Source organism: Scatophagus argus, chromosome 11 (assembly GCF_020382885.2).
Source record: "Scatophagus argus isolate fScaArg1 chromosome 11, fScaArg1.pri, whole genome shotgun sequence".
Taxonomy (NCBI): domain Eukaryota; kingdom Metazoa; phylum Chordata; class Actinopteri; family Scatophagidae; genus Scatophagus; species Scatophagus argus.
The window spans coordinates 16,640,868-16,666,015 of record NC_058503.1 but is presented as its reverse complement, the minus strand read 5'-3'; the positions used below and the strand labels follow the sequence as shown (position 1 = coordinate 16,666,015).

The window sequence follows — 25,148 nt, the reverse complement described above, 5'->3', positions numbered from 1 at the left end:
CGACAGAGAGAGAGAAAGCAGCAGTGGTCAAGTAAGTTAGAGAGTGAATGAAGAGAGAACTAAGTAGTGAAGCACAGAAATAAAACATTATTTTCTGATTTCATACGAAAGCACGAACAGTTAGGTCAGGACACCTCTGCGCTGTTCACTGCTTGCCCCTCTGCTATGCATCTGTGTAGCTGAGAGACACACAAAAGTGCCGCTTTTCATACATCCATGGCAGACCTCGTGCTGTCATTTGCTTCACATAATTTAAACAAGCTATAAAAATTCATCACCTGTGCTGTCATGAACTGGGAAATTAGCTATAGAGACCAAAAGTGTTTTTTTGTATCTGGCTGTAAACATGTTTATTTCTGCTGTAAAGTTGGGCATATTAACAAGGGGTCTTATGGAAATGACTCACTTTTGGAGCCAGAAGTGGCCATTCGAGGAATTGCTGTTTTTAATACTTCACATTTCAGTCCGAGAGGTTGCTGCTTAAAGTCGCTAACTTAAAGTCAATTGTGTATTACACACAAACTGTTTTCAGCTACAGATTAATACAGTTGGTGCTACAAAGGAGCATTTCTGACATGATGGGTGGGATTTAATCGTGGTACTGAAGTTCCATCAGTCGGGGCAGCAGTGTGGCTTTTTGATGTGTTTTAATAGTTTTTGCCCTATAATGGAGCTCTGTGTCACAGGGCAATAAGCTATGTCAGGCATTGGACACATAGACACTGGATTTGTTGAGCATATGCTGTTTATGAATGTTATAGGAGTGTAATACTGAGCATATTGAAATTTTAATATACTTGTCCAGATATCACAACATCTAACATAACTCAATCTATAAAACGTTCACTGCCGACAGTCATCAGCCTCCACACAAACAGACAAGAGAAACATTCAGTCCATTGTGAAAATAAGAAGAAAAAACTGTTCAATCATAACATAAAGTTAAGAGTTCACTGTCTTCATTGTTTCAAACCGTGCATGATATTCTTATGGAGACTGCTTAGAATATAACTAGTAGGGTTTACTGGTCTTACCGTGACCTTGAAATACTTAACGCATATTTATGTCACTTCTAATGTTTCTAAGATTGAAATTCCTCAAAGCCTCAGTGGCTCTGACAAGCCCATCTCCCTGAGCTGATGTTAACAAATTCCTCTGAAAACACTACACCACACTTCTCAGCCTTTATTCAGTTTGATGTCCTTACTGACACTTTTAGGTGTTCCCTTAAACTTTAGTTTAAACTTAAACTTGAATTATATCTACATAAAGACAAGGAGAAAAACAACTGTGGCACACGTCTGTACCTACACCCTACTCCTCTCTCTTGACTTGAAACCTGTTATTTTATGTATACACAGTAAAAAGGTTATGCCCACATTAGAAACAAAAATAGAATGACAAACCTGACAATATTAATCATTGTTGTTGAATTGTGGAAAAGCTTAAATTCTCCCAATTCTCTCCACTTTTCTACATGAGTGAATGACAAAAGAGGAAAGGAAAACTCGAGAAACACAACAGGCCTGTGTCTGCTCAAAACAAAGCGATATATGAGTGGTTACATGCATCACACCTTGATTGTGAGTTTAAAACTCTTACCTGCAAACGTGCACAAATAGGCTATCATTGTGTTCCTAATTTTAGACAGGTTCAGTCCATAAATTATTGGGTTTAGAGTAGGTGTAACTACGAGGAATTGTATGGCCATGAAGTTCCTTAAATTCTGAGACATAGATGCTGATCCATACCTCGAGTACATAACATCAAAAAGCAAAGAACTTGTGACATTGAGCAGACATAATAAATGTGGTACGCATGTTTGTGTAAATTTTCTCCTTCCCTCTCTGGATTTTAGAGATGATTTTACAAGCCACACATATGAACACGCAATGAAGAGAGCATGACCGAAATAGAAAGAGATAACAATCAATCCAACAATATCATTTGCTCTCGTTGAGCCACAAGCAAGTTTAACAATTGACCAGTTCTCACAATAGAGTTTATCTATGTGGGAGCCACATAACTTCAGCACAGATGTCAAAATTATAACTGCAGCCTCACAGCTAAAAGGAACAACCCAGGACAATATGACCAACACTGCCGTCCTTCGCACAGACATTACAGAGTGATACTCCAGAGGTCGACATATTGCCACATATCTGTCATAGGCCATTAGAACTAAGATAGAGTAGTCAGTTTTTGCATTGGAATATATAACAAAGATTTGCAAAAGGCATCCTACATATGATATTACCTGAATATCAGATAGAAGATCACTGAGAAATTTGGGATAAAACCCTGCAGTCCCATAAAGACTATTGATGCACAAAGAACACAAAAAAATGTACATGGGTTCATGTAAATTTTGATTCAATATTATGGTCAAAATGAGAGACACATTTACCACTAAAATTAGACCATAACATAATAAGGTAAGAGAGAAAAGAGTTGCTCTATAATTGACTGTGGCATTAAAGCCTGACAATGAAAATACAAGTATACTGGATCTATTATTCATTCTGTAGGCTATCCTATCTCTTGTTTTGCAATAGATGTGATTATCATGCACTTGTTTTATTAAGCTAAGAAATAAAGGTTGGATCTTAAAGGAGAGACTGCCTCTTCTGTATTACAGGCATGCCATTGGCTGGCAAATCAGAGGGGGAAAAAAAAAACAACAACAAAAAAAAGAAAACACAATTATTTTTCCAAAGATAGTCAGGTATTGGCTTGATACTTGATTTTAGACCAAGGGTAGAATTATCTTAATTTCACATCTTCAGTTATGTTTTAAATGGCAAAATTAGCTCTACTGAGTACTTTGATTCTATTTTGACAGTTTTATATTTATACACTCATTATACACTCAGCAGTCGTGTCACTCTGTGCGTTGGTCAAACTTTATCTAATGTTTACACCATTACAGATGTGCTGATTATATTGTCATTCGTTATGTGTTTATATATCTGCCTCCACTAACAAGAGGAGACGTAGTTATTGTTAAATACATTAATAAAGACTTAGACTATTTTATATCTTCTTGCAAGTACATTATAATGTGTTATTAACCATTTATTAAATGTTAGTTTACAGGTATAAATACCAACAGATTTATGAGATTTATGTTAGATTTATTTTTGCTACTCAAGAGAAAAACTAAAATGATTCACTAGACATGTGAGTCTGTTTCATGTAGGACGTTTAATATTTTAGAGTTTGAAACTATTGCACAGCATTTAGTAAGACATCATTATACCGTGTACAGTGAGTGTCCTGCAGCACCCCATTGTTAATCTCCTTCGCTGAAGGGCCAGTTATTTTTCCCTGGAGTTTATGAGAACCAAAGGTCAAAATAGAGTGAACACTGGACTTCAGTGTGTCAGTTGGACACATGCTCACAGTATTAATGTTATAAGGGGATAATATGTTCATTTTGTTGTGTTTAGAGATGTTGGGCAGTATAAGTTGGAAGCTGTTGGAAAAAGGCTTTTCTGGCTCCAAAAAGAGCTGCAATGAAATCTAATGAATTTGAAAATTAAATTTGAAAATGAATAAAGTAATGCTGAATAATAACATTTTCTGCTGAAGTTAAAATGTAAAAGTGTAGAAAACTTGAGAGCAGCAGGGAAGATTAAACCAGCAGTATCAGGAATGTATTTTTTCTTTGTTCACTTGTTTGGATTTTAAATACTTTTCAGTACAATCTTGAGTAGAAACAGAATATCAGAAACACCTGTTAATGTAAATTAAAAAAGCCTCTAAGTTCAGCCTCCAAAATAACCATTTATTAAACCACTCTCCGAAAAGTTGATATCTGATACCAGTGTGTTTGTTTTTTTTCCAACCATCAACCAATATCTGGAAACAGAAAAAGAGAGAGGGTTTTACATTTTTGGATATACTCCCGGAAAGAAAGAAAGAAAGAAAGGTCGGGGCACGTGTCACTTTCCCATGTTGTATTACGATGACCAAACTCTGCTTATGAGACAGAAAAGCTGACCTCAAAACACATTTTTGCAATGTCTCAACCTAATCCTTTAACCTGTTTCTTGTCTATACACAAACTTGCAAAACTGTTGCGAATTTGAGTCAGTTTAAGTCCATAAATAATCGGGTTGAGAATAGGTGGAATCATGAGAAACTCTATGGCCATGAAGTTCTTTAGACTCTGTGATACTGAGCTTGATCCATATCTGGTGTACATGAGGTCAAACAGCAGAGCCACTGTGACATTAAGCAAACACAATAAATGTGGCACACATGTCTGCATAAACTTCCTCCTCCCCTCTCTCGACTTTAAAGCTGATTTTACCAACTGCACATATGAGCACACAATGAAAATATCATGCCCGAAATAGAAAAATATGATGATAAATCCAACAACATTATTTACTGCTATCGATTTGCAGGAAAGTTTAAGTACTGACCAATTTTCACAATAAAGTTTTTCTATGTGGGAGCCACATAATTCCAGTCTAGAGGTCATTATTATAATAGTAGTTATGCAGAGCAAAGGAACAAGTCTGGAGAAACACACCAAGAAAACAACTTTCTGTTTAGTCATAACAGAGTGGTACTCCAGTGGTCGACATATAGCCACATATCGGTCATAGGCCATCAGGGCTAGAATAGAAAATTCGGTTGATGCATAGGAGTATATAACAAAGATTTGTAACAGGCAGCCAGCGTAAGATATAACATGACTGTTCGACAACAAATCAAAAAGGAATTTTGGGTAAAAGGCTGATGTCCCATAAAGACTATTAATGCAGAGATTGCACAGGAAGATGTACATGGGCTCGTGAAGTTTTTCCTCCAATACGATGATGACAATAAGAGCACCATTTACAAGCAAAATCACACTGTAACACAACATGGTGAAAAAGAAAAGAGTGCCTCTGAGCTTTGTCGTTGCTGTGTCATTTAACCCTGATAAGGAAAATGTGCTTAAAATGGTTGCATTGATCATTTTTTACCTATTTGTCAAAAATGTCACTGGAGAGTTACCTATGTCTTCTTCTTGACTATATTGTCCTCTGTTGTGTATATGAGAAGAGCAGTATTAGAAAGATTTAAGATTAAAGTGATTCACCCAGATCCGACAGACAAGTTTATTGCTTTTATTCCTCGTTGAGAGTTGTTGCAGTCCAATCAGCTGTCAGAATTTACTCGAGCTACAGAGTTTAGGAGGAGTTCTTGTCTTATTCTTGGTCATGTTTTGTTACGTCATGTGCAGTATCTCCGAAGGTGAAGCAGATCACATTTTCACACGGCTTGATCAGCGCCTCCTCCACCCTTTAATATTGCTATTCTGCTTATCAGTATTATTTGGAAAAGCAGCAAATGTTAAATTGTAGTTTTGATGTCTGAGAAGATCAAAAATGAGATGTACTAACTCCAAAAAATGAGGGAATTTTTTCCCATTCATGCAGTAGATCAATAGTGACATCAGCATTGATGTAGGATGAAAAGGCCAATCTCAGTTCCAGTTCATCTCAAAGGTGTTCAGTGAGTTTTAGGTCAGCCACCTGGAGGCACCAACCTCATTGCACAGGACCCAAAAGGATCCAACATTCCAGTGCTGGTGACCACAAAACTGACCGAAACTGACTGACTGATTTTTCAATTCTGCACTCTTACTGATTAGATTAGATTAGATTCAACTTTATTGTCATTGCACATGGACAGATAAAGGGCAACGAAATGCAGTTTAGCATTGAACAAAAAGCAGGAACAGTACAGTGGTAGCGGAGTACAATCTTTGGTATGAGGAGGAATGAGGAGGTGAGGGGTGTGAAGTGGTGTGTAAGGGTCAACAAGACTTCAGTAAGGACACAGTTTGGGGAAAAAGCTATTCCTCAGTCTGCTGGTCCTTGTGTGGAAGCTCCTGCCCGAGGGCAGGAGGGAAATCAGTCTATGGGCAGGGTGGGAGGAGTCCTTAACAATGCTGCATGCTCAATGCAATGACAGCCTTTCTACTGGATGTCCTCAATGGTTGAAAGTGGCACTGCAGCAGGTCACCACAGCCTTGTGGCACACCGGTTTTGAGTGTAATGGTGGTGGAGCAGGTGTGGCCTGACCTAACATACTATGGTCTGTTGGTCAGAAAGTCCATAATCCAGTTGCAGAGGGATGTGTTGTTGCCCAGGTCTCCAACTTTAGTGATTGACTTGGAGGGGATTACAGTGTTGAATGCTGAGCTGAAGTCAGCAAACAGCAATCACACATATGTGTTGTAGTTGTCCAGGTATGTGAGCACAGATGCACTATGGAAACTGTATCATCTATACTCGTGTTGCTGCGGTAGGCAAACTAGTGTTCTTCAGGTGTGCCAGGACCAGCCGCTCGAAGCATTTCATAAGGATGGATGTGAGTGCTACCGCGAGGTAGTCGTTGAGGCACGTCGGATTGGAGTGTTTCAGCACTGGCACAATGGATGTAGCTTTGAAGCATGTTGACTCAACTGCTTAGGCAAGGCACAGGTTTAAAACGTCTGTGAAAATCCCAGCGAGCTGCTCCCCACATGCTCTGAGCACACGTTCATAAATGCCATCAGGACCAACAGCCTTGCATGGGTTGATCCAGCTTAGTGCTGTGTAGACATCAGTGGAGGAGAGTGTGAGGGGTTCGTAGTCTGCTGACAGTGTAGTCTTGGTGGCAGTGTCTTTGTTCTTGTTGTCCCTCTCAAAGTGAGCATGAAAGTCATTAAGCTCGTTCAGGAAGTAGGTGCCCATGGCTGTGGGGGTGGAGCTGTTGGGTTTGTAGTCTGTGATGGCCCTCCTCAGGTTTGCCTTGGATGTGCTGTAGGCCTGTGCATCCTCTGATCTAATGGCAGTGTTACGGGCCTTCAGCAGGAGCCACACCTCCTTGTTCATCAATGGCTTCTGATTAGGGTACGTGGTGCTCTGCTTCTTTGTTGTAATACTGTCGATGGTGGTGGTGATATAATCTAAAACAGAGGAAGTATAAATGTCAATGTCCGTATGTGAGCCACAGTTGGCCTGGGGAGCAAACATACTCCAGTCCGTGTGTTGAAACCTGTCCTGGAGTACAGAGTCTGTCCCCGCTGGCCACACTTTGATGGTCCTCACTGATGAGGGGTGAATATTTGCCTGTCCATTGTGGACACCAGTGCTTGTTGTTTCATTAAAATTACTTAATTTTAGGAAATACTAATCTCATTGTCATAGCCATTATCAAGGTTGATCTATGATTTGATTTTGGTGCTATGGATGTCACTCAGCTGACTTTCTAAGCATATCATGCACAGCTGCGGTCTGCTTTCCACACTGAAAACATGTTTTTATGCAAATAATCTTTTACCTGCTGTTTTTTCGGAGCTTACTCTCTTTTACTAACATTTAACATTTTTTTTTTTTTACTTTTGTTGACCAAAGCTGTCAAGGAGCCACAGAACCTTCCTGTGTTTGAGCTGCCATCAGCTGCCATCAGCTCAAACACTAAATCATCAACCTCACAGAAAACATATGCATTCTGCATTTGGGCCTTTTTCTTCCAGTCTCTAATATTAGAGGCCTTCTCTCGGTGTGGAGGGAATGAGCACACAGTTGCATGTTTGTCCTGCACAGAGACCACTGGTCTCAGGGCATGACATCAAGAATAAATTGATGTCCCGGGGATACAGAGACACGTTGGACTAATGACCCTGAGGCTTAATCATCATGTTTACTTTGTCTGTCTGTCTCCATAACATTGCACAATAGATGGGAGTTGCATCAGCGAATCTTTATTATCTCATGCGTAGGGGACTGAACATATCAGGCTGTCTCAGAGGAAATGTGTTTTCTGATGTCCTCAGAGTGCTCTCAAACTTTCACTTTAGTTAAAGTACTTAATAAAGACCATACACCTCTTTTGAGTCTGGCGCCATATAGTGTATTTTGTATATATGATATCTGTACTATCTTGTAATTGAACTATTTAAGTCAGATGTTAAGCTAAATCCAAACAAGCCAAACACTCATCCTCATACATGCATCTTTGCACAGTACTGTGCTTAAAGGACCAGTTCACCAATTTTACACATCAAGTTCAGCTTCTTTGTCAGGAGGAGCACTACTCAAACACACCAATATGTCTGTTCCTGGAAATTCTGATAAAGGAGAAACAAACAAACAAGTTGCACATAATCATTTTTAATGACTGACATTAGCATGACATGATATTAATCTTTCTCCTGACTCCTGTTTACTCCAGTATATTTAATGCATTGTTACAATTGTTAAAACTTGTCTGCCTCCTCTTCACACAGTTTAGAGAGTGTTTTACTTCCAAATTTCACTGGAATTTATTTTAAACATTGTAATTCATCCATCCATCAATCAACCATTCAAAGGAATTGCCTTTACTTTGCTGGTTGTTACTTCCTCAATCATAGTTGAAACCATATCGAAAGCAGAGGGAAGTCTTGATTTCTGGGCTACAGGGTGTGGCCTTTTACACTGAGCTCTATAATCTGTTGGCACCTTTATACAAGGTGAGTTGACCTGTGATTGACTGCCCCCCCCCCAAACGTTCCCACTGGTGTGATAGTCAGGGGGCCCAATACTTTTGTCAGTATAGCATATGTGATTTTTTGATGGGTTGCCTGCTGTTGCACAGCTAACTGAGCTAATGGCAGACAGTTAACAGCAGTTTGAGGTTACTTTAGAAACAAGTAAAGTTATCTCTTTATCAGGAAACTCTGTAAACATCAAACAGGTCTCAAACGTTTAATGGCATCTTAAAGAAAAGCCCAAGTGCAATTACTGCAGTTGGAGTCAAGAAAGTGAGTCACAACACTGTAGAAACACTTGACAGTGCAAAAACACTTAATGACATTTTAATGACCAGTCCAAACTGTACCACTGTAGGTGAGGTCAATAAAACAATTCTTAACACAAGTTATGTTGTCGTGGTCAGCATGAATCAAATGACACTTAATGACAAGTAATAATAATAATGATGCAGTTCTGCATATGTGGCCAGCACATTGTACATTTACAATGTGATGTGCTTGTTTCTGTAAAGAAAGGTTTTTCAGCTTGTATTGGCTGCTTGGCCCCCTGCGGCACCGTCCACCGTCCAACCCACCTCTTTGTGTCGAAACCGTATAAAGTTCAGTAGGGGCTTTTGTCTTGTTCAGCTGGGAGGGCAGCAGCAGCAGCCACGTGGAGACATGTCTACGAGACACAGGGATGTTGGATCACATGTGTAAAATGTGAATGATTCATAGGCTGTATGCTTTATGTTGTTTACTGATGCCTCCTGTCTGAAGAGTGTACTGAGAGGACAAATCAAATTACACAAGTTGTTTCTTAAATATACCCATTAACCAAGTTAGGTTTTATTCCTTTATGGCCATAATCCATCCAGCCTATCCAGCTTTTGTTACTTTGCCAGCTGTGGTGAGAGACTCTCTTGTGCTGTTGCACACTGGTGTGCAGAGATCAGTGTTGAGAGATTCTGCTCAGTTGCTGGGAAAATAAGTTTAGCCATGGTTCAAACTAATGAGGCTGTGGTTGTGATAATTTGTTTCTGTTCTTAAATGTTTCTAAAAAAAAATGTCTCAGTCAGTACAGTATTGAGCTGTAACATTATTCAAAGGGATAGTAACAGACAACACTTTAAATGTGGGTGGAATATTGGTCTGGGGCATTATTCACAATAACAGACAACATTATTGCTGAGTTGGTTCTGCCAATAGGCTCTCAGTTTTGCTGTGTGGCTCCCGCAATACACAAGGAAGAAATGGAGAACTCAACTGAGATTGTGTCTTTTGTGCTGGCAGCCTATGGACATATTGGAGAGTTAAAATACTTATATTTCAGCATAATGTTGTTATGGTACTTGTCCATATGTGTGGCAAACACAACTCTTATTATAGTCATATATGTGGACAAAAAGTTGCATGAGCCGATGTATATATTGCTATGTAATTTATTTGTGAATGAAATTGGTGGCAGCACATCACTGTATCCTCTTCTGCTCTCACAGATGTTTTCAGACACACACGAAGTGACGCTGCCGTGGTGTTTTCTGCAGATGTCTTATATCTACACGTGTGGTTCTGTTGAGTTTTGCAGTTTAGCAGCCATGGCCTATGACAGATATGTTGCAATATGTTCTCCTTTACGTTACAACGTCATTATGAACACAGGAAGAGTAGGCATGATCATTGTGCTTGTGTGGACGTATTCATTTGTTAATTTTATATTGGCATTATCTTTTGTCATCCGTTTGAAATTTTGTGGAAATGTCATTGACAAAGTGTTTTGTGACCACCACTTAATAATTAAACTTGCATGTTCAGTTTCAGCACTTAACCAAATATCTGACCTGGTTTTTGCCTTTGCAACAATGGTTATCCCATTTAGTCTCATTTTAGTCTCTTATATGAAGATTTTGGCTGTTTGTCTCAATACGTCCAAAGAAAACAGACAAAAAGCTGTCTCCACCTGCACACCTCAGATTGTCTCATTATCGAATATGTTTGTTGGCTGTATTTTTCACTTTGTTGATTCCAGGTTTGATGTGGCCCTTGTGCCGGATAAATTACGTATAATTTTGTCTGTGTATCTCCTCATTTGCCAACCGATCATCACTCCCTTTATGTATGGATTTAACTTTCCAAAGATAAGACAATCGTTTGAAAGATTTCTGTTTCATATGAAGTAAATACTCTTCTTCATGGTTTAAGAGTTTGGTTGGGATGGCTATGTCTGCTTTGTGGGAAAAATAGCATTAAGTTTGTCTCCAGTTGTATGCATCTTATATAATTTTCAAAAATAACAAAAATGTGCAAATCACTTTTTGTAATGTCATTTATTTCTCCTTAATACCTGGCATGGTCAGATTTCAGAAAGCTAAATGTTTTCTTCCTGCACTAGTAAAATAACACGTCATATTACAGCCAAACACGGAACAATATTAATCACTGACAATATTATTATGCCTATAACTATAAAAATTCATTGAAAGAAAGTGAGTAAATAAAAAATATTGTGCTGTGATGCATTCCTCAGCTCAGCTGCTGCTGATCAGAGTCACCATCACATTCACTTGTCAACTGAATATTTCCCCTTTTCTGACAAAATCTATTATCACTTTACTCATAAAACACCATATGAGAGATCTGAAAATATCAGGCCTGTATTACTCTACTGCACATTGTTTTCACCACCATGACCATGCAATAGGGCTGCAGTCACAAAGAAACTGTCAGATAAGCAGAATTCTATATTTGTAGAGACAAAAAGAAATAGTACAAAATAGTAGTAAAAGTATTTGCAGCCTGAAGCAGCACACAGAGTGCTACACTGAAACAGTCAACTCCGCTGGACAAAATGGTGGTGGGTTGATTTCAGCTTTCCTAAAAGTTGGTGGGAACTCACACTGAGATCTATGACTGCAGACGTGATCTTTCACTGTAGGCCTTCTGAACATTTACTGTTGGATTTTTCCTTAGTTTTTGTTGCCCATCTGTTTTGTTGCCTTGTACTCAGCTTGTTGTCTTTAAGGTTCGTTTCTTTGTTTTTTGGGGTTTTTTTTTTCAATCTGTCTGCCTGGTCTTCTTTGACGTCTGCCATGAATAAGTTCTCCTTTTGGATCAACAGTAATATGGACACTGAGGATAAGCTGGGGGCTATAACCACCCATGCTGGGCTTAGCGTGTAGCAGGTTAGCCGCTCTGCCTGCTCCTATTGCTGAGTCTGGTAACCTCCAGTCAGGCAGTCTGGAATCTGCTAGCTTTTAACAAGATGTCCTCCAGTCAGCTAGCCTTCAGCCCGCTAGCAAAAACTCTGCACTCTGCTCGATGAGGCTCAGGTTTGTGAGCTTGCAGCCTTCCTGACCTGAGTCAACCACCAGAACTGTTGACAGTCACCTAGACTATTTCCAACCTGCTAGTCTGCTGCTAGCTCCAGTCCCTGAGTCAGCTAACCATGGAGTTGTTCGTCTCCAGCCAGTCCTTTTTTTCCAGCACAAGGGGAATGTGCCTCGCCAGGGTTGAATTATGTCTCATGTATACAACGTTTCGATCTTCACTATACTGTCTTTTTATAAACTATGATAATCTGGTTATGGGTCGTCTCACTTGCCTTCATCCAGGTGCTGTATCAGTCCCTCTTCCTCTCCCTCATCCCACCGTGTCAAAACCTTGCCAGAGGAAACTCTGTGCATAAGCATCTTACCACTGGGTACAAAAAGACAGTTGGAACAGATACCTCTGTCAATGAACTCGGGTCTGGGCTGTGCCTTTCAGGCCCTGGGACAGGCGGGACTAGCAGCTCAGCTTTGTTACTGACAAAACAGTAATTATAATTCAGAATGAACACAACTGTGTTTTAAGGCTGTAATGTCTCAAGATTTTTTTCCTGCAAGGAAACTGGGAGATAAAACCTCACTATATGCTAACAATGTATTCTTCAAAAAAATGTCTTTATAGACTAATATCTGTCCAAGGGCACATATCTGCACATCCAGTTGGTCTTTCTTTCTTCTTCTTTTTTAATCAGCCCTGCAAAATTTAAGCATACAACCAATGAAAATGTTTACTTGCACCAGAAAGGCCGCACCCTGGAGCCCTGGCGCTAGTGTAGCTCAACCTGTTTATACAGGAGGTGTATAAAGGTCAGGAGAGGCTTTAGTCTTGGTAGCTGGAAGGGCAGCAGCCACCTGGGGACCTACATGTCTGTGGGATACAGGGATGTTGGGTCATACTCTATCTGTAACATTTAAACAGTTGTCTGCATCATAATGCATGCATCATTCAGCTATTCCTTTTGTGACCATAATCCATTTAGCTTTGCTATTTTGACCGCTGTGGTGAGACACTCTCTGGTGCTGTTGGATATTAGTATGTGAAGAGATTTGGTAGAGTTTTGGCTCAGATGTTACGAAACAATAGGATTCAAACTGATTCGATTTTTGTGATCCTTTGCTTCTGTATCTCATATCCCCTAAGAAAGACTTAAATGTAGGTGGAATGTTGGTCTGGGGCATTATTCACAATAACAGACAACATTATTGCTGAGTTAGTTCTGCTGATAGGCTCTTTGTTTCGCTGTGTGGCTCCCGCAATACACAAGGAAGAAATGGAGAACTCAACTGAGATTGTGTCTTTTTTGCTGGCAGCCTATGGACATATTGGAGAGTTAAAATACTTATATTTCAGCATAATGTTGTTATGGTACTTGTCCATATGTGTGGCAAACACAACTCTTATTGTAGTCATATATGTGGACAAAAAGTTGCATGAGCCGATGTACATATTGCTATGTAATTTATTTGTGAATGAAATTGCATCCAGCACATCACTGTATCCTCTTCTGCTCTCACAGATGTTTTCAGACACACACGAAGTGACGCTGCCGTGGTGTTTTCTGCAGATGTCTTATATCTACACGTGTGGTTCTGTTGAGTTTTGCAGTTTAGCAGCCATGGCCTATGACAGATATGTTGCAATATGTTCTCCTTTACGTTACAACGTCATTATGAACACAGGAAGAGTAGGCATGATCGTTGTGCTTGTGTGGACGTATTCATTTGTTAATTTTATATTGGCATTATCTTTCGTCATCCGTTTGAAATTTTGTGGAAATGTCATTGACAAAGTGTTTTGTGACCACCACTTAATAATTAAACTTGCATGTTCAGTTTCAGCACTTAACCAAATATCTGACCTGGTTTTTGCCTTTGCAACAATGGTTATCCCATTTAGTCTCATTTCAGTCTCTTATATGAAGATTTTGGCTGTTTGTCTCAATACGTCTAAAGGAAGCAGACAAAAAGCTGTCTCCAACTGCACACCTCAGATTGTCACAATTTCAAACTTGTTTGTTGGCTGCATTTTTCACTTTGTTGATTCCAGGTTTGATGTGGCCCTTGTGCCGGATAAATTACGTATAATTTTGTCTGTGTATCTCCTCATTTGCCAACCGATGATCACTCCCTTTATGTATGGATTTAACTTACCAAAGATAAGACAATCATGTGAAAAGTTTCTGTTTTATATAAAGTAAATGTTTACTGTATTTACTGCATCACATCTATTGACAAATATAATATAATATGCCAAAATTACAAAAATGTAGAGAGACAATATTTGATATGAAATTCTTTTATTGTACATTTGATAATAATTTCAGGGACTGCATTATTGACCAGAAATTTGTCCTCAGTTCTACATCTACAGGACAATTTATTTGAAGCAGCTTGCATACTTTTATAAAGCTCTGAAGGTAAAGCGATAGATTGTCAAAACATGGAGTTTCCATGCCTGTCTCGTTAGGATTTCTCTGATATCTGTGAATCTATCTAGCATTCATATGGTGGTGGTTCGAGTTGCAGTTTGTGGCCACTAAACGCATTTTGTGTAAAAGCAATAAAAACAAATCCGTGGTTTATTCCATATCGACTGCTGTAGTGCAGGTTTTGTTGTGAGTTTTGGAAAAGTTTACTTTACAGAACGGTGACTTAGCAACTGAAAAAAGTGTGACTTTGATTGGACAAACATATTTGAGAACACAACACAATTTACTGTTTTGTGAATTAAAATTTGTGCTGCTTTTGTGATCTCAAAATGTAATCATTTTCTCAATTGAGAAAAACTTGTAAATGGAACAGAATGATTTGATTTGTTTGGAACAGCAAGCAAACAGATGAGTGCATTCATACCGTGTGGCCACCAGAGGTCAGTATCATAAAGCATATGTTCTATTAATCTGGTTTTACATGGCTCTTCATAGTTTTCTTTATATATCCATGGTGGGTACTGCCCACCCTTAAAGGGAAAACTAAACCAATTTATGAATTAAATCTGTTTACAGTCCAAGCTCCGTCCAAGATCAAGCCACGATAGAAAGAAGAAGGTATGGAATAAATAAAATAATATCTCCGGTTCTGCTTCATCAATTCTGATACGTTTTCAAAAAATTTGTATCAGTGAATTCATTTAAAATGAAAGTAATGAAGTGTTTACTGGATTAGGTGTGAAAAAATCCCCACACAGAAGCTGGTTATCACTGCTGTGTGCTCCTCATTCACATGAGCATGTGGTGCTGTGGCCTTTTAATTATAAAAAACTGGAACATTAGTGGAGGTTAAGTCATATGTGGCCTGTGGTAAAGCAGAGATTAGCATTTGCACGCAGAGTAGTATTATTATATATAATTTATATTATATTATTATTATTTATGTTATATATAGATGGTCTCATTTATAAAATCTAACTTTTGAGCCGTCTATACCCCTTTGTAATGAGGTGCTGTTATCGCATGTCTGCAGCAGTGATCAGCTTCAGTAAAATCAGGTTCTCACTGCTGCTCCTTTCCCTCGGTTTCACTCTTATCTCCACCTTTTTCCCTTAGACATAAGCATTTGGGTACTTTTATTTGTCTCTCTGCTGTACTCACACAAGCTAATACAATATGCTGACAAAAGTGGAGTGTTTTACTCCACATGATTCATCTATCTATCCATTTTGTTTGAACAGCATAAACAAGCATTGCAGAGTCCGGACCATATTCACATTTACACAGAATAACTTGAATAGTTAAAGAAGCAAAACTGTTTTGCTTTGTTTTTGTTTTTCAGTTTTCCATTTAAGACATTGGGAATTCATGACACAAAACAGTTCAGGCTGTGGCTGGTTATTATCAGTAACACTAAGGTCTGTAGGACTTGTGTTGTTCATTTGTTGGCCTGCTAAGCAGCATCACAATGTCACCCGTGTGCCATTGATAATGTATGTAGTGTGACAAGTATTTTCACTGGCATGCCATGAGGTCTCAGCGTCAAGTGAAAGCAATAAGACACAAAACTGGTTTGGCTGGTCAAAAAAACACTTTGTAGGGAACCCTTGCTTTACTTCTGCTGCATTATTTAACAATATGAACAACATGAACGAAACAGTCTGAACTTACACTTACAGTTGACAAAACAATCACTGAGATTGTTTTGTCAACTGCTGTTTCCAAGGTCAAGAACTCATAACTTCAACATGCAAACGTTTTCATTTCTAAAGACAAACCACAGGGCTCGCCACGTAACAAACCGCATCGTTTTTATTCAAACTGTACACATATAACAGGCTTATCTCGTTAAAAAACAAGTAAAAAAAAAACATAGACAAAAAATGAGTATCACCATAAATACAATATGCCTTTAAAAAAAAACAGAGTCTGTGTTTACTTAGGAGGTTGCATATGTTCTGGCGAAGGGGGGGGGGGACCCCACAAACACACACATGCACACACACACACACACACTATTCCTTCTGAAAGCTCAGTACAAGACAAACATCAGTCTGGCATCACAGATCTCACCTGCCTGAAGACAATTACACCGTATGTTTGCCTTGTTAGGTAAAAACTTGATGGACGAGAAATTACTAGCGTGTAGTGGAGTGTTGCCCTGTTTCCTAACTCAATCCTTTAACCAGGGTTTGAGGTATGTGGTATATTCACATGAGAAACGTAAAATTTCTTGTCTAAAAACTGCTTTTACTAACTGGAGACTAGTACCTGGGGTGCACTGTCTGGTACTGCTACGTGCGGACTCAGAACAAAGCTTTATAGAATAAAAATATGGAGAATACCAGGTGTGTAAGGTCATAATGTTGTGAGTCATCCGTCATGGCTGCAGGCTGGTTCTGTTCATCATTTATGTGGAGAACATGTGCTACATGACAAGAAAACCTCTGGCAATCATATGCTGTCTGGCAGCTGTCTCAGTCGGGATAAAAACAATCTTTTGCTCACATTTCCCATCAAGGTCTCCTTCTGGTTTGATTATTTAGTCAGAGAAATGAATTTATGATTTCAGTTCAATGGGCCTAAAACACTGTTTACCATTTTTGCCAACATTGTTTTTGTTATCAGTAATGCTTTCAGCCTTGTTAAGAAACTTTCACTTGAATTAAGAGTGTTGAATTTCCACTGCAGTTTCAAAAACTCAAGTTTCAGAAAACAAACGAACATCCCCAATCCTGACATACACTTTTGGGTTGGATTATTTCCATGTATTAAACAATCTGTGAGTTATTTTAATGACAGGAGCATTAGCTGACAAAATTTCCATCTATTGCTCTGAAAGGAATCCAGTTATCAATTTTGTTGTCACAACCTGCTTTGTTCTCCACTGAGTCGGTACCACTTGCAGGTGGTCTCCCCTTAACTGTTTCCAAATAAAAAAAATTTAAAAAATCATGGTTGTAACATCTGACCTCCATTCTGGTGTTTCCCTGATTTAAAACATCACACATAAATCCTGTTTCCAGAGAGAAAGAAAATAAATACAGTTTCTCTGTGGAGGGTGAAGGCGGGTAGTCCAAACACTAAAATAATAGTCGATTAAAAACTCTAAAATGTTCAGTCTGCCCTCAGGTGAAATGATGGGATGGGAGTTTAAGGCAGATTCAGTTACACTGGATTGAATACAGGTGTGAACGTGTACAGTCGTCTTTATTCAGGATAAAATAACATTAAAAATCCCGAGCAACCATCTCCAGCCTGTGTGGATTAAAACTGGATCCTCGAAATGGTGCTTTGAATGTCTTAAAAGCTTAAAAAAGTCTTTTGGATGGGGGGAGAGACCACACACAGAGACAAACAATGAGCTGTTGTATCTTCACTGCAGAGAGCGGCGGAGGCCCGTGTGTGTGTGTGTGTGTGTGTGTGTGTGTGTGGTCTCCTGATGGTGTTTGATCAAGATTACCCTGTGATGAATCAGTCATTTCTAACACTTTTAACCTTAAGGATAGCTGTGCAAACCAATACATACCTTCATTCACCTTCGGAGTGAACATTCAATACAGGCGAAAATACTCAACAGTCTGAACAATTAAAAAAAACATTAAGATTTAAAAAAAAAAAAAAAGTTAAAATAAAACAACAAAATAATTTGTTTTGATTTCTGGGCAGCCACATGGCACATTATGGCAGAGTCAGGATTGGATGCATTATTCCTCAGATTAAAAACAAGCAAGATTGTGCTCTGCAATATCTCACACGTGTTCATAAAGTATTTCAGTCTGTAGCTAAAGGCAGAGTAACTTCAAATTTGCATGTATAATCCAGACATCCCTAATCCAACAATTCACAGTCAGTGGGTGTGGCTGCTGTAGAGATCAAACCTTTGACCTTTTTATTGCAGCGTGGACTGAAGGCCACGCTGCTTGACCCATCAGTCTGTTATGTTATGGTGTTTTCCACTGAGAAGCTCCCACCAGAGCAGACAGGAAGTACATTCAAATTGTGATATTAAAGGATATAATCAATAATATGCATGGAGTGTCGTATTAAAAGTAACTGTACCGGTCTGACATTACAGTCCAGGGACCAGTATGGCCGCTTACACCACTTCACAATCCAGAGATGCAAATGCCAAGAGTGTGTGCTCTCTGATTACGACAAAAAAAAAAGAAAAAAAAAAAAGATATATATGTACCAAAAATATGTCCAGTTTCTATCGAATATAGATTAAAGTTCCGATTAAGTCTGATTTGCTATCACAACCTTAAAACACAAAAATCCGATCAAAATACGTCCAAAATGGTATTAAAAATGAAAGCTATTTGACCTCATGTAGATGTTGATTACATCCAAATCTCCGTGGCTTTGCGCCTTCTCATCCTCTTGACTTTACACCGTTGTCTCCCCGTGGTTGGCGTTGCTAAGGCGCTTGTAAAACCTCCTCCAGGACTGAAGAGTCTTCCCGGACCAGACCCAGAAACCCGAGGTGATCCCGACTATCATGGTCATCAGGTATTTGATCATGAACACTGTGAAGTCCGGGGTCATGGGGGCGAAGTTGTGAACCGGACAAGGTACGGCGAAGCGTTTACAGGTCTGCATGTGCCAGGTCCGCTCCCAGTGCTCCCTGAAGGCCTGCTCGTAGAAGTAACATGCGATCACAATGGTTGCCGGTACCGTGTAGAGCACACTGAACACGCCGATCCGCACCATCAGCTTCTCCAGCTTCTCCGTCTTGGTGCCGTCATGCTTCATGATGGTGCGGATCCGAAAGAGGGACACGAAGCCGGCCAGAAGGAAGGACGTGCCGATGAACAGGTATACAAAAAGCGGGGCCAGGACGAAGCCGCGGAGGGAGTCCACGTTGAAAATCCCTACGAAACACACCCCGGTCAGTACGTCGCCGTCCACCTGACCCATGGCGAGGATGGTGATGGTTTTGATGGCCGGGACAGCCCATGCCGCCAGGTGGAAGTACTGGGAGTTGGCTTCGATCGCCTCATGGCCCCATTTCATCCCAGCAGAGAGGAACCAAGTCAGGGACAAAATCACCCACCAGATGGAGCTGGCCATACCAAAAAAGTATAATACCATGAAGAGGATGGTGCAGCCCTCCTTTTTTGTCCCTTGGGCCACGGTCCTGTAGCCGTCCTCCTTGAATTTATCCACACAAACAACTTTATCCTCCAGGAAAAACCCAGCAGCATAGGCCACCGCCACCATGAAATAACACCCGGATAAAAAGATGATGGGCCTCTCGGGGTATCTGAATCGCCTCATGTCCACTAAATAGGTGAGCACCGTGAACAAGGTGCTAACGCAGCACAGAATGGACCAGATTCCAACCCAGAGCCGGCCGAATTTTACTTCATCCTCCCGGAAATACATGATGCCGGTGGGTTTGGTGGGCTCGCATGGGGCCCCGCAGTCTTTGACCCCCATGAATCGGTAGCCCAGGTAGGGAGGTACCTCTAGCTGCAGAGGACAGGAGAACTGGTGGTACTGGTTGTGCGGGGGCGGGCGTTGGTTGGGTCGCCCTATGCTTGGGGGAAGGGTCACAGGGTCGGGTGCGTAAGGAGAAGACGAGGAAGCCGGGCTGCTGGGTTCGGATGTGTTCTGGCCGACGCAGATCTCGCCGGCTCCGTGGACGGGGAAAGCTTCGCAGCGGAGCCGCTCCGGCCACTGGAAGCCAAATTTATTCATCAAGGCTTCACATCCTTGTCGTGCACGTTCACACAGGGACCGGCAAGGAGGGATGGCCTGCTCCAGCACTGTGCAGACCGGCGCATACATGGAGCAGAGGAAGAACTTGAGATCCGCAGAGCACTGGACCTTAACCAGAGGGTAGAACTGGTGCACCTCTAGTCCGGCGTCCTCCTGGTTCGTGTGGCCCAGGAGGTTCGGCATGATGGTCTGGTTGTAGGCGATGTCGGTGCAAAGCGGGATGGAGATGGGCTGGCAAAACCCGTGTTCTGGGACGGATATGCCACTTTCACTATTGTAATGCTGAGCAGAAGTGAACGAGAACAGTCCGCACATCAGCCACATGATCCGCAGCAAAACGGAGCCAGTGGTGGACCTGGCCGCCGCCATAGTTGAGGAGGAGGGGGGGAGGGAAGGAAAAACTTTGATCCAAGTAGGGCGACTTGAAAACGACTGAAAAGCAAAGAATATCTACGTTAAATGTCGCCACACTTCGCTTGTAGTCCGAGTAGTTCGAGTTGAAATGGCCCCGATCGTCCTTTCCTCGTATTTTATGAAGATAAATCCAAGAAAAACGTCCGTCGTGTCATGACTTCTTGATGGTCTTTGTAAGTGACTCCAAGCAGCCCACTCTCTCTGCCAGTCCGGTGAAAATAACACTTAAAGTCCCATTTTCCTTAAGTAGTACAAATCCACATTGCTCCGGCGCGTTTAACACTTAAACGTGTATCGAGAAATAGTTACAACTCAAAAAGTCTTATATTTCCATCGTTTTTCGACTTGACTTTACACAGAGCGTCGCCTCGCATGCTGAGCGGTTGGGAGTCCAGAGGATCGCTCTGCTCGCTCCGTGCAGATTCCACCGGTTTCCAGGCGCCCCTCCATTCACAAGACACCCCCCCTCTCGACAGAACGCCGGGTGCCTTGAAACCGATGCTGCGTCTCAGCCAATCCCGGCATTTGTTTTCCTACAGGATTCTGTCGTGATTGGCTTGTAGTCCTTATGGAAGGAAATACGTTAAAGCAATTACACCAGAGATTTTATAGAAAATAACTATTTACTGATTAATATTTCGGAACATTTTTCTTATAGCAGCATTTTCATAGCGCATTTACATTTCATAGATGATATATAAAATGCCATTTTTCTTGCTTCTTTACATAAATGCTTGTCAACTATCTTATTCTTCATTAATTCCTCTTTTTTGCATTTCTCTTCTCTACTGAAGCAAATTCTAGTTATTTCTTAATTGTTTACATTTTTTTTAAACGCAGTTGAAAGTACAGTGAGTTAAAGTATATTACAGTAAAAATCTACTCAGAATAGGAGGGGAGCTATGAATTATTTTAGACAATTATCACAAATGTGAAAATAATCATAATTAAATTAAATTAAAATTTTCAATGTATTGTGTTACCTTTGCTTGGAAGAGAACAACACAAAACCTTTACAGAAAAGAAGAAAAGCTAGAAATTATAAGACAAAAAAGAGAGTTTTTCTCAATTGCTGTAGAACATGTTGTGTTCTCTGAAAGTTGCAGAAAGTTGTGTTTAAGTCTACTGGGTTTTATGCCATTTTGCAGCTGTGAAGCTGAGCCCTCTCCTTCTCCTCACAGAATCTCTACACAGGCACTCACTTTGTGTAGGACATGTAAACACATTGCAGCACAGTGAGCAAACCATGAAAAAAACCCAGATGGATCCCAGCACTTTAACCACAGCAAGCACCACAAGTACCTGTTGCTGTTTACTGCTTAAAAGGTTTCATTTCAAACAATCAGATGCAGCACCTTAAGTGATCTGCATCATTGTGGGAATAAACAGCAACAGCAGGCAAATCAGCAGTAAATTTGGCGTGACAGCGTGATCAGTCTGCTCACAGGCGACCAAGTGTGGGAGGTGTAGAAGGTTCCTGGTGGCCTTGCCTGCATTTGGTGTGTTTCTACCCCGAGTGGGATAAAAGAGGGTGGGTGCAGGCTGAGGTGGGGGAAGGGACAGGAAGAAGAGAGAAGGTTAAAGAGGGCAGGAGGAGAAAGAGGAGGGAGCACATGAAGAAAATCTGAACCAAAGGGAAAAGTCAGTAGTAGTAGTAGTTCCCAGCTGTAAACTGGCCTATAAAAAAGACAAGTTAGGCTAAAAGAGGCCGGTAGGTTCATCTGGATTTCTGACCGACCACAGGGTGAGGCTCATCTGGAAACTTCACGCAACTGATTCAGTCTTTGTACTGACTGAGGCAGAGCTGACCATAATATGACTAAAAAGATGGGAAAAGTGGGTTAGACACTCCTGCAGGACAGGGACAACTTTGTTTTGTTCCACAACTAAGCAGTCAACATGAGATGCTCCCTTCCCAAAGCCTCAGTTGTTTGGCCTGTTTTAGTTAGCGCTTCCATGACGTCAAATGATGCAAAATAATAACAGTTTTACTTATTAGCAAAGTAATCTCTGTACCCAAGCAACTACAGGCCTGTAAAGACTCTCCTCATAAGTACAGTGTATGAAAATTATAGCTATCAATAAAGACAAAAGAATAAATGCTGATATTCAGTTGACCCACTCAACTCTTGTGGTGCATTCATGGAATCTCATCCACATTTTAGTAAGCCTGCTCACTGCTAAAATAACAAGAATCATATGATTCATGTCCAGACAGGCCTTGTTCATGCCTTTCCTAGCATGCCGGACAATCTCCCCACGAAAAACTCAGCTTTCAGCTTGTTCATTATGTTGCTCCTATGGTTGTAACAAAGGCGACCTAAAACTGAAACAAATTGCACCAATTCTAAAGTTTTTTGCACTCCTATCAACTTGTGTTAAAGTTTTAAATACCTCTGTTCATCTACAAACTTCCTCAAATGGTTTGGGACCTAAATGCATATTTGACTGTGTGTTACCATATGAAAACTGTCAGATCATTAGCAGTCTGGTTTCCACAGTCCCAAACAGACTTTAGAATAACTTTAGACTTCTGGAATATTGTGCCACATAACTGAAACAAAGCCAAAAAAGATTAAAAATTTACAGCAACTTCAAATCTACAACACTATAACTGATTGTTACTAAAATAGGCAATAAACTTACATACCAAGGCAAGTTTATTTTATATTTGTGAATGCAGGTGTGAGTGGTTGCCTGGCCACGTAAAATTTATTAGCCTGAGTGTAGCCCACCACTCACGCAGGGCATTCTGGGATAAACTCCAAGCACTGTTGAATGGACTGATAATGGCTAACAATGGAAATCAGGCTTATGTCCACACTTCTGATGGCATGTTTTTTGGACATCCAGAACATCTGCCGACATGCCCAGTTTGAGTGCAGCTGGCGAGGTTTGTTGCACATTATCCTTTGATTGCTTTCATCTTTCCTGTCTGTTTCCACTGTGCACAGTCAAATAAGAAGCAGGCATCTTGCATGTAAATAAACTGACTCCATTGTGGTTTGGAGATGCCAAGAGACACCCAGCAGCTGTGGGGGTAAAATCTGTGACCTCTGAGTTAAAATATGCTAAGAAAAGACATTATGATTACACATGAACATATGAGCTGAATGGCAGACACACAAAGACTTAAGCTAGGACCCTCGGATAGCTTAATTATCGCTATGGAGGGTGAGTCAAATTTATTGGCCGCTGCTTCTGACTAGAGGACTGGACTCTCAACCTCAGTATGCACAGCTGATGCACAGCTGTGTAATAATTGAGGACTCAAAGCTATTGATGTTTTTAGTACACTGATTTCCCAGGAGAGAATTAGACAAGTCAGCGTCTGAGTGTCACAGCCCAGTGAGCCCACACAACCAAGTGATGTTCGACTCGATGGATGCAAGCAGGCAAAAGTTACTGAATGAATGGGTGGGTGGGTCTTTTTGGCAGCTGCCATGGCTCTGATGAATGAACATCCCAGTGACCTATCGCTATGTTTTCTGTATCGTCGCATTTTATGTATGGAACATGATTCAGCCATCCATCTATCCATTTTCTACATCGCATATCCGTCAGGGTGGCGGCGGGGCTGGAGCCTATCCCAGCTGACTACGGGCGAGAGGCGGGGTACACCCTGGACTGGTCACCAGTCAGTCGCAGAGCTGGAACATGATTCAGTCCGAGGAATATGACTGAATGTTTTTTCACATTCTTAAATATGATAACAGAACGTAATCAAGCCATCCTGCTGTTGTTGCCTAACGTGCCCCCATGTAGGTGTAGTCATGACAAATAACCTGAAATAAGACAATTTTCCACCCCAAATCCCAAAATAGATGTGAGGCCAAACTCTTCAAACATATAAAACAAACAAAAAAAGAGATTAAATGAGATTAAGGCATTTTATTCATCCAGAAGGAATGTAGTTCTAGAAATTCCCATGCTCAAATAATTTCATTGCTCAAACATCAATTTGCAGGACAAATCGAAGCACAATTCTCTTGGAATAGCATAGTTAAATATCAAGTTAAAATGCATGCTGGTAAAATAACCACACAGGCACAAACATGTACAACTTATACACTGTTAAAGATGAGTGTCTTGAAATCACTTTGATCCCTCACACTCACTCACACACTCCTCGTTTCTCCTCATGGTGCAAAACGCAGCAGTCAGTAGCCACACCAGGTCAAATGGATGCACTTCGTCGTGTTTTAACTGTCGCTGTTTGTGTGTGTGTGTATGTTTATGTAGATAGCGTCTGCAGTGGCCAAGTTGCTGTGGGCAGTCCAGCAGGTTTCCAGACAGTCAGTCACTGTTTGAACTCCACTCTGCTGCAGCTGGACATCTGCTGCAGAGGAAAAAAATGTGTTACACAAACAACAAACAGATTTACAGTAGGCCAAAGTGAAATAAACAAAACAAAAAAGACTTTGATGGTTTGGACTGTGCTTGTGCCGTTCAGGGACGGCCAGAAGCATGACCACCATGCAAAGTATTTGAGCTGCCGTGTGAAACCCAATACTGAACAACTATTTAGACTCGGATCTGAGGTGGAAAAACACGAGCCTTTTTGTTTGGTCTGACGAGGTTTTCAAATCCGCGGACGTCTTACAGGATATGTTGGCTGACCAACAGTATGAAGTGTTTTTCGAGCAGTGAGGTTTAAAAGATTTAATGCACATTGTCAGTTTATGCTGTGCTTTAATTTATGTGATTATGTGTTATAAATTGCAATTCATGTGTTACATGAATTTGTAATCTTTG

The 25,148-nt window shown here is 40.6% G+C and overlaps 5 protein-coding genes across 5 annotated transcripts; 2 read left to right on the top strand and 3 right to left on the bottom strand.

Moving 5' to 3' along the window:
- Positions 1-1,570: 1,570 nt before the first annotated feature.
- Positions 1,571-2,550, bottom strand: LOC124066784 (olfactory receptor 6N2-like). Its single transcript, XM_046403549.1, has one exon. The coding sequence runs from the start codon at positions 2,519-2,521 to the stop codon at positions 1,571-1,573; it is 951 nt and encodes a 316-aa protein (XP_046259505.1). The 5' UTR covers positions 2,522-2,550.
- A 1,065-nt stretch (positions 2,551-3,615) lies between these two features.
- Positions 3,616-5,257, bottom strand: LOC124067208 (olfactory receptor 2K2-like). The gene has a single exon (XM_046404363.1). The coding sequence runs from the start codon at positions 4,970-4,972 to the stop codon at positions 4,028-4,030; it is 945 nt and encodes a 314-aa protein (XP_046260319.1). The 5' UTR covers positions 4,973-5,257; the 3' UTR covers positions 3,616-4,027.
- Positions 5,258-9,749: 4,492 nt separating this feature from the next.
- Positions 9,750-10,680, top strand: LOC124067213 (olfactory receptor 4D1-like). Its single transcript, XM_046404368.1, has one exon. It carries the CDS (start codon positions 9,754-9,756, stop codon positions 10,678-10,680), a length of 927 nt encoding a protein of 308 aa, XP_046260324.1. The 5' UTR covers positions 9,750-9,753.
- A 1,870-nt stretch (positions 10,681-12,550) lies between these two features.
- Positions 12,551-14,024, top strand: LOC124067212 (olfactory receptor 4D1-like). The gene has a single exon (XM_046404367.1). The coding sequence runs from the start codon at positions 13,098-13,100 to the stop codon at positions 14,022-14,024; it is 927 nt and encodes a 308-aa protein (XP_046260323.1). The 5' UTR covers positions 12,551-13,097.
- A 2,025-nt stretch (positions 14,025-16,049) lies between these two features.
- On the bottom strand, positions 16,050-20,827 carry LOC124067205 (frizzled-7-A-like). The gene has a single exon (XM_046404359.1). The coding sequence runs from the start codon at positions 20,346-20,348 to the stop codon at positions 18,645-18,647; it is 1,704 nt and encodes a 567-aa protein (XP_046260315.1). The 5' UTR covers positions 20,349-20,827; the 3' UTR covers positions 16,050-18,644.
- Between the last annotated feature and the right edge of the window lie 4,321 nt (positions 20,828-25,148).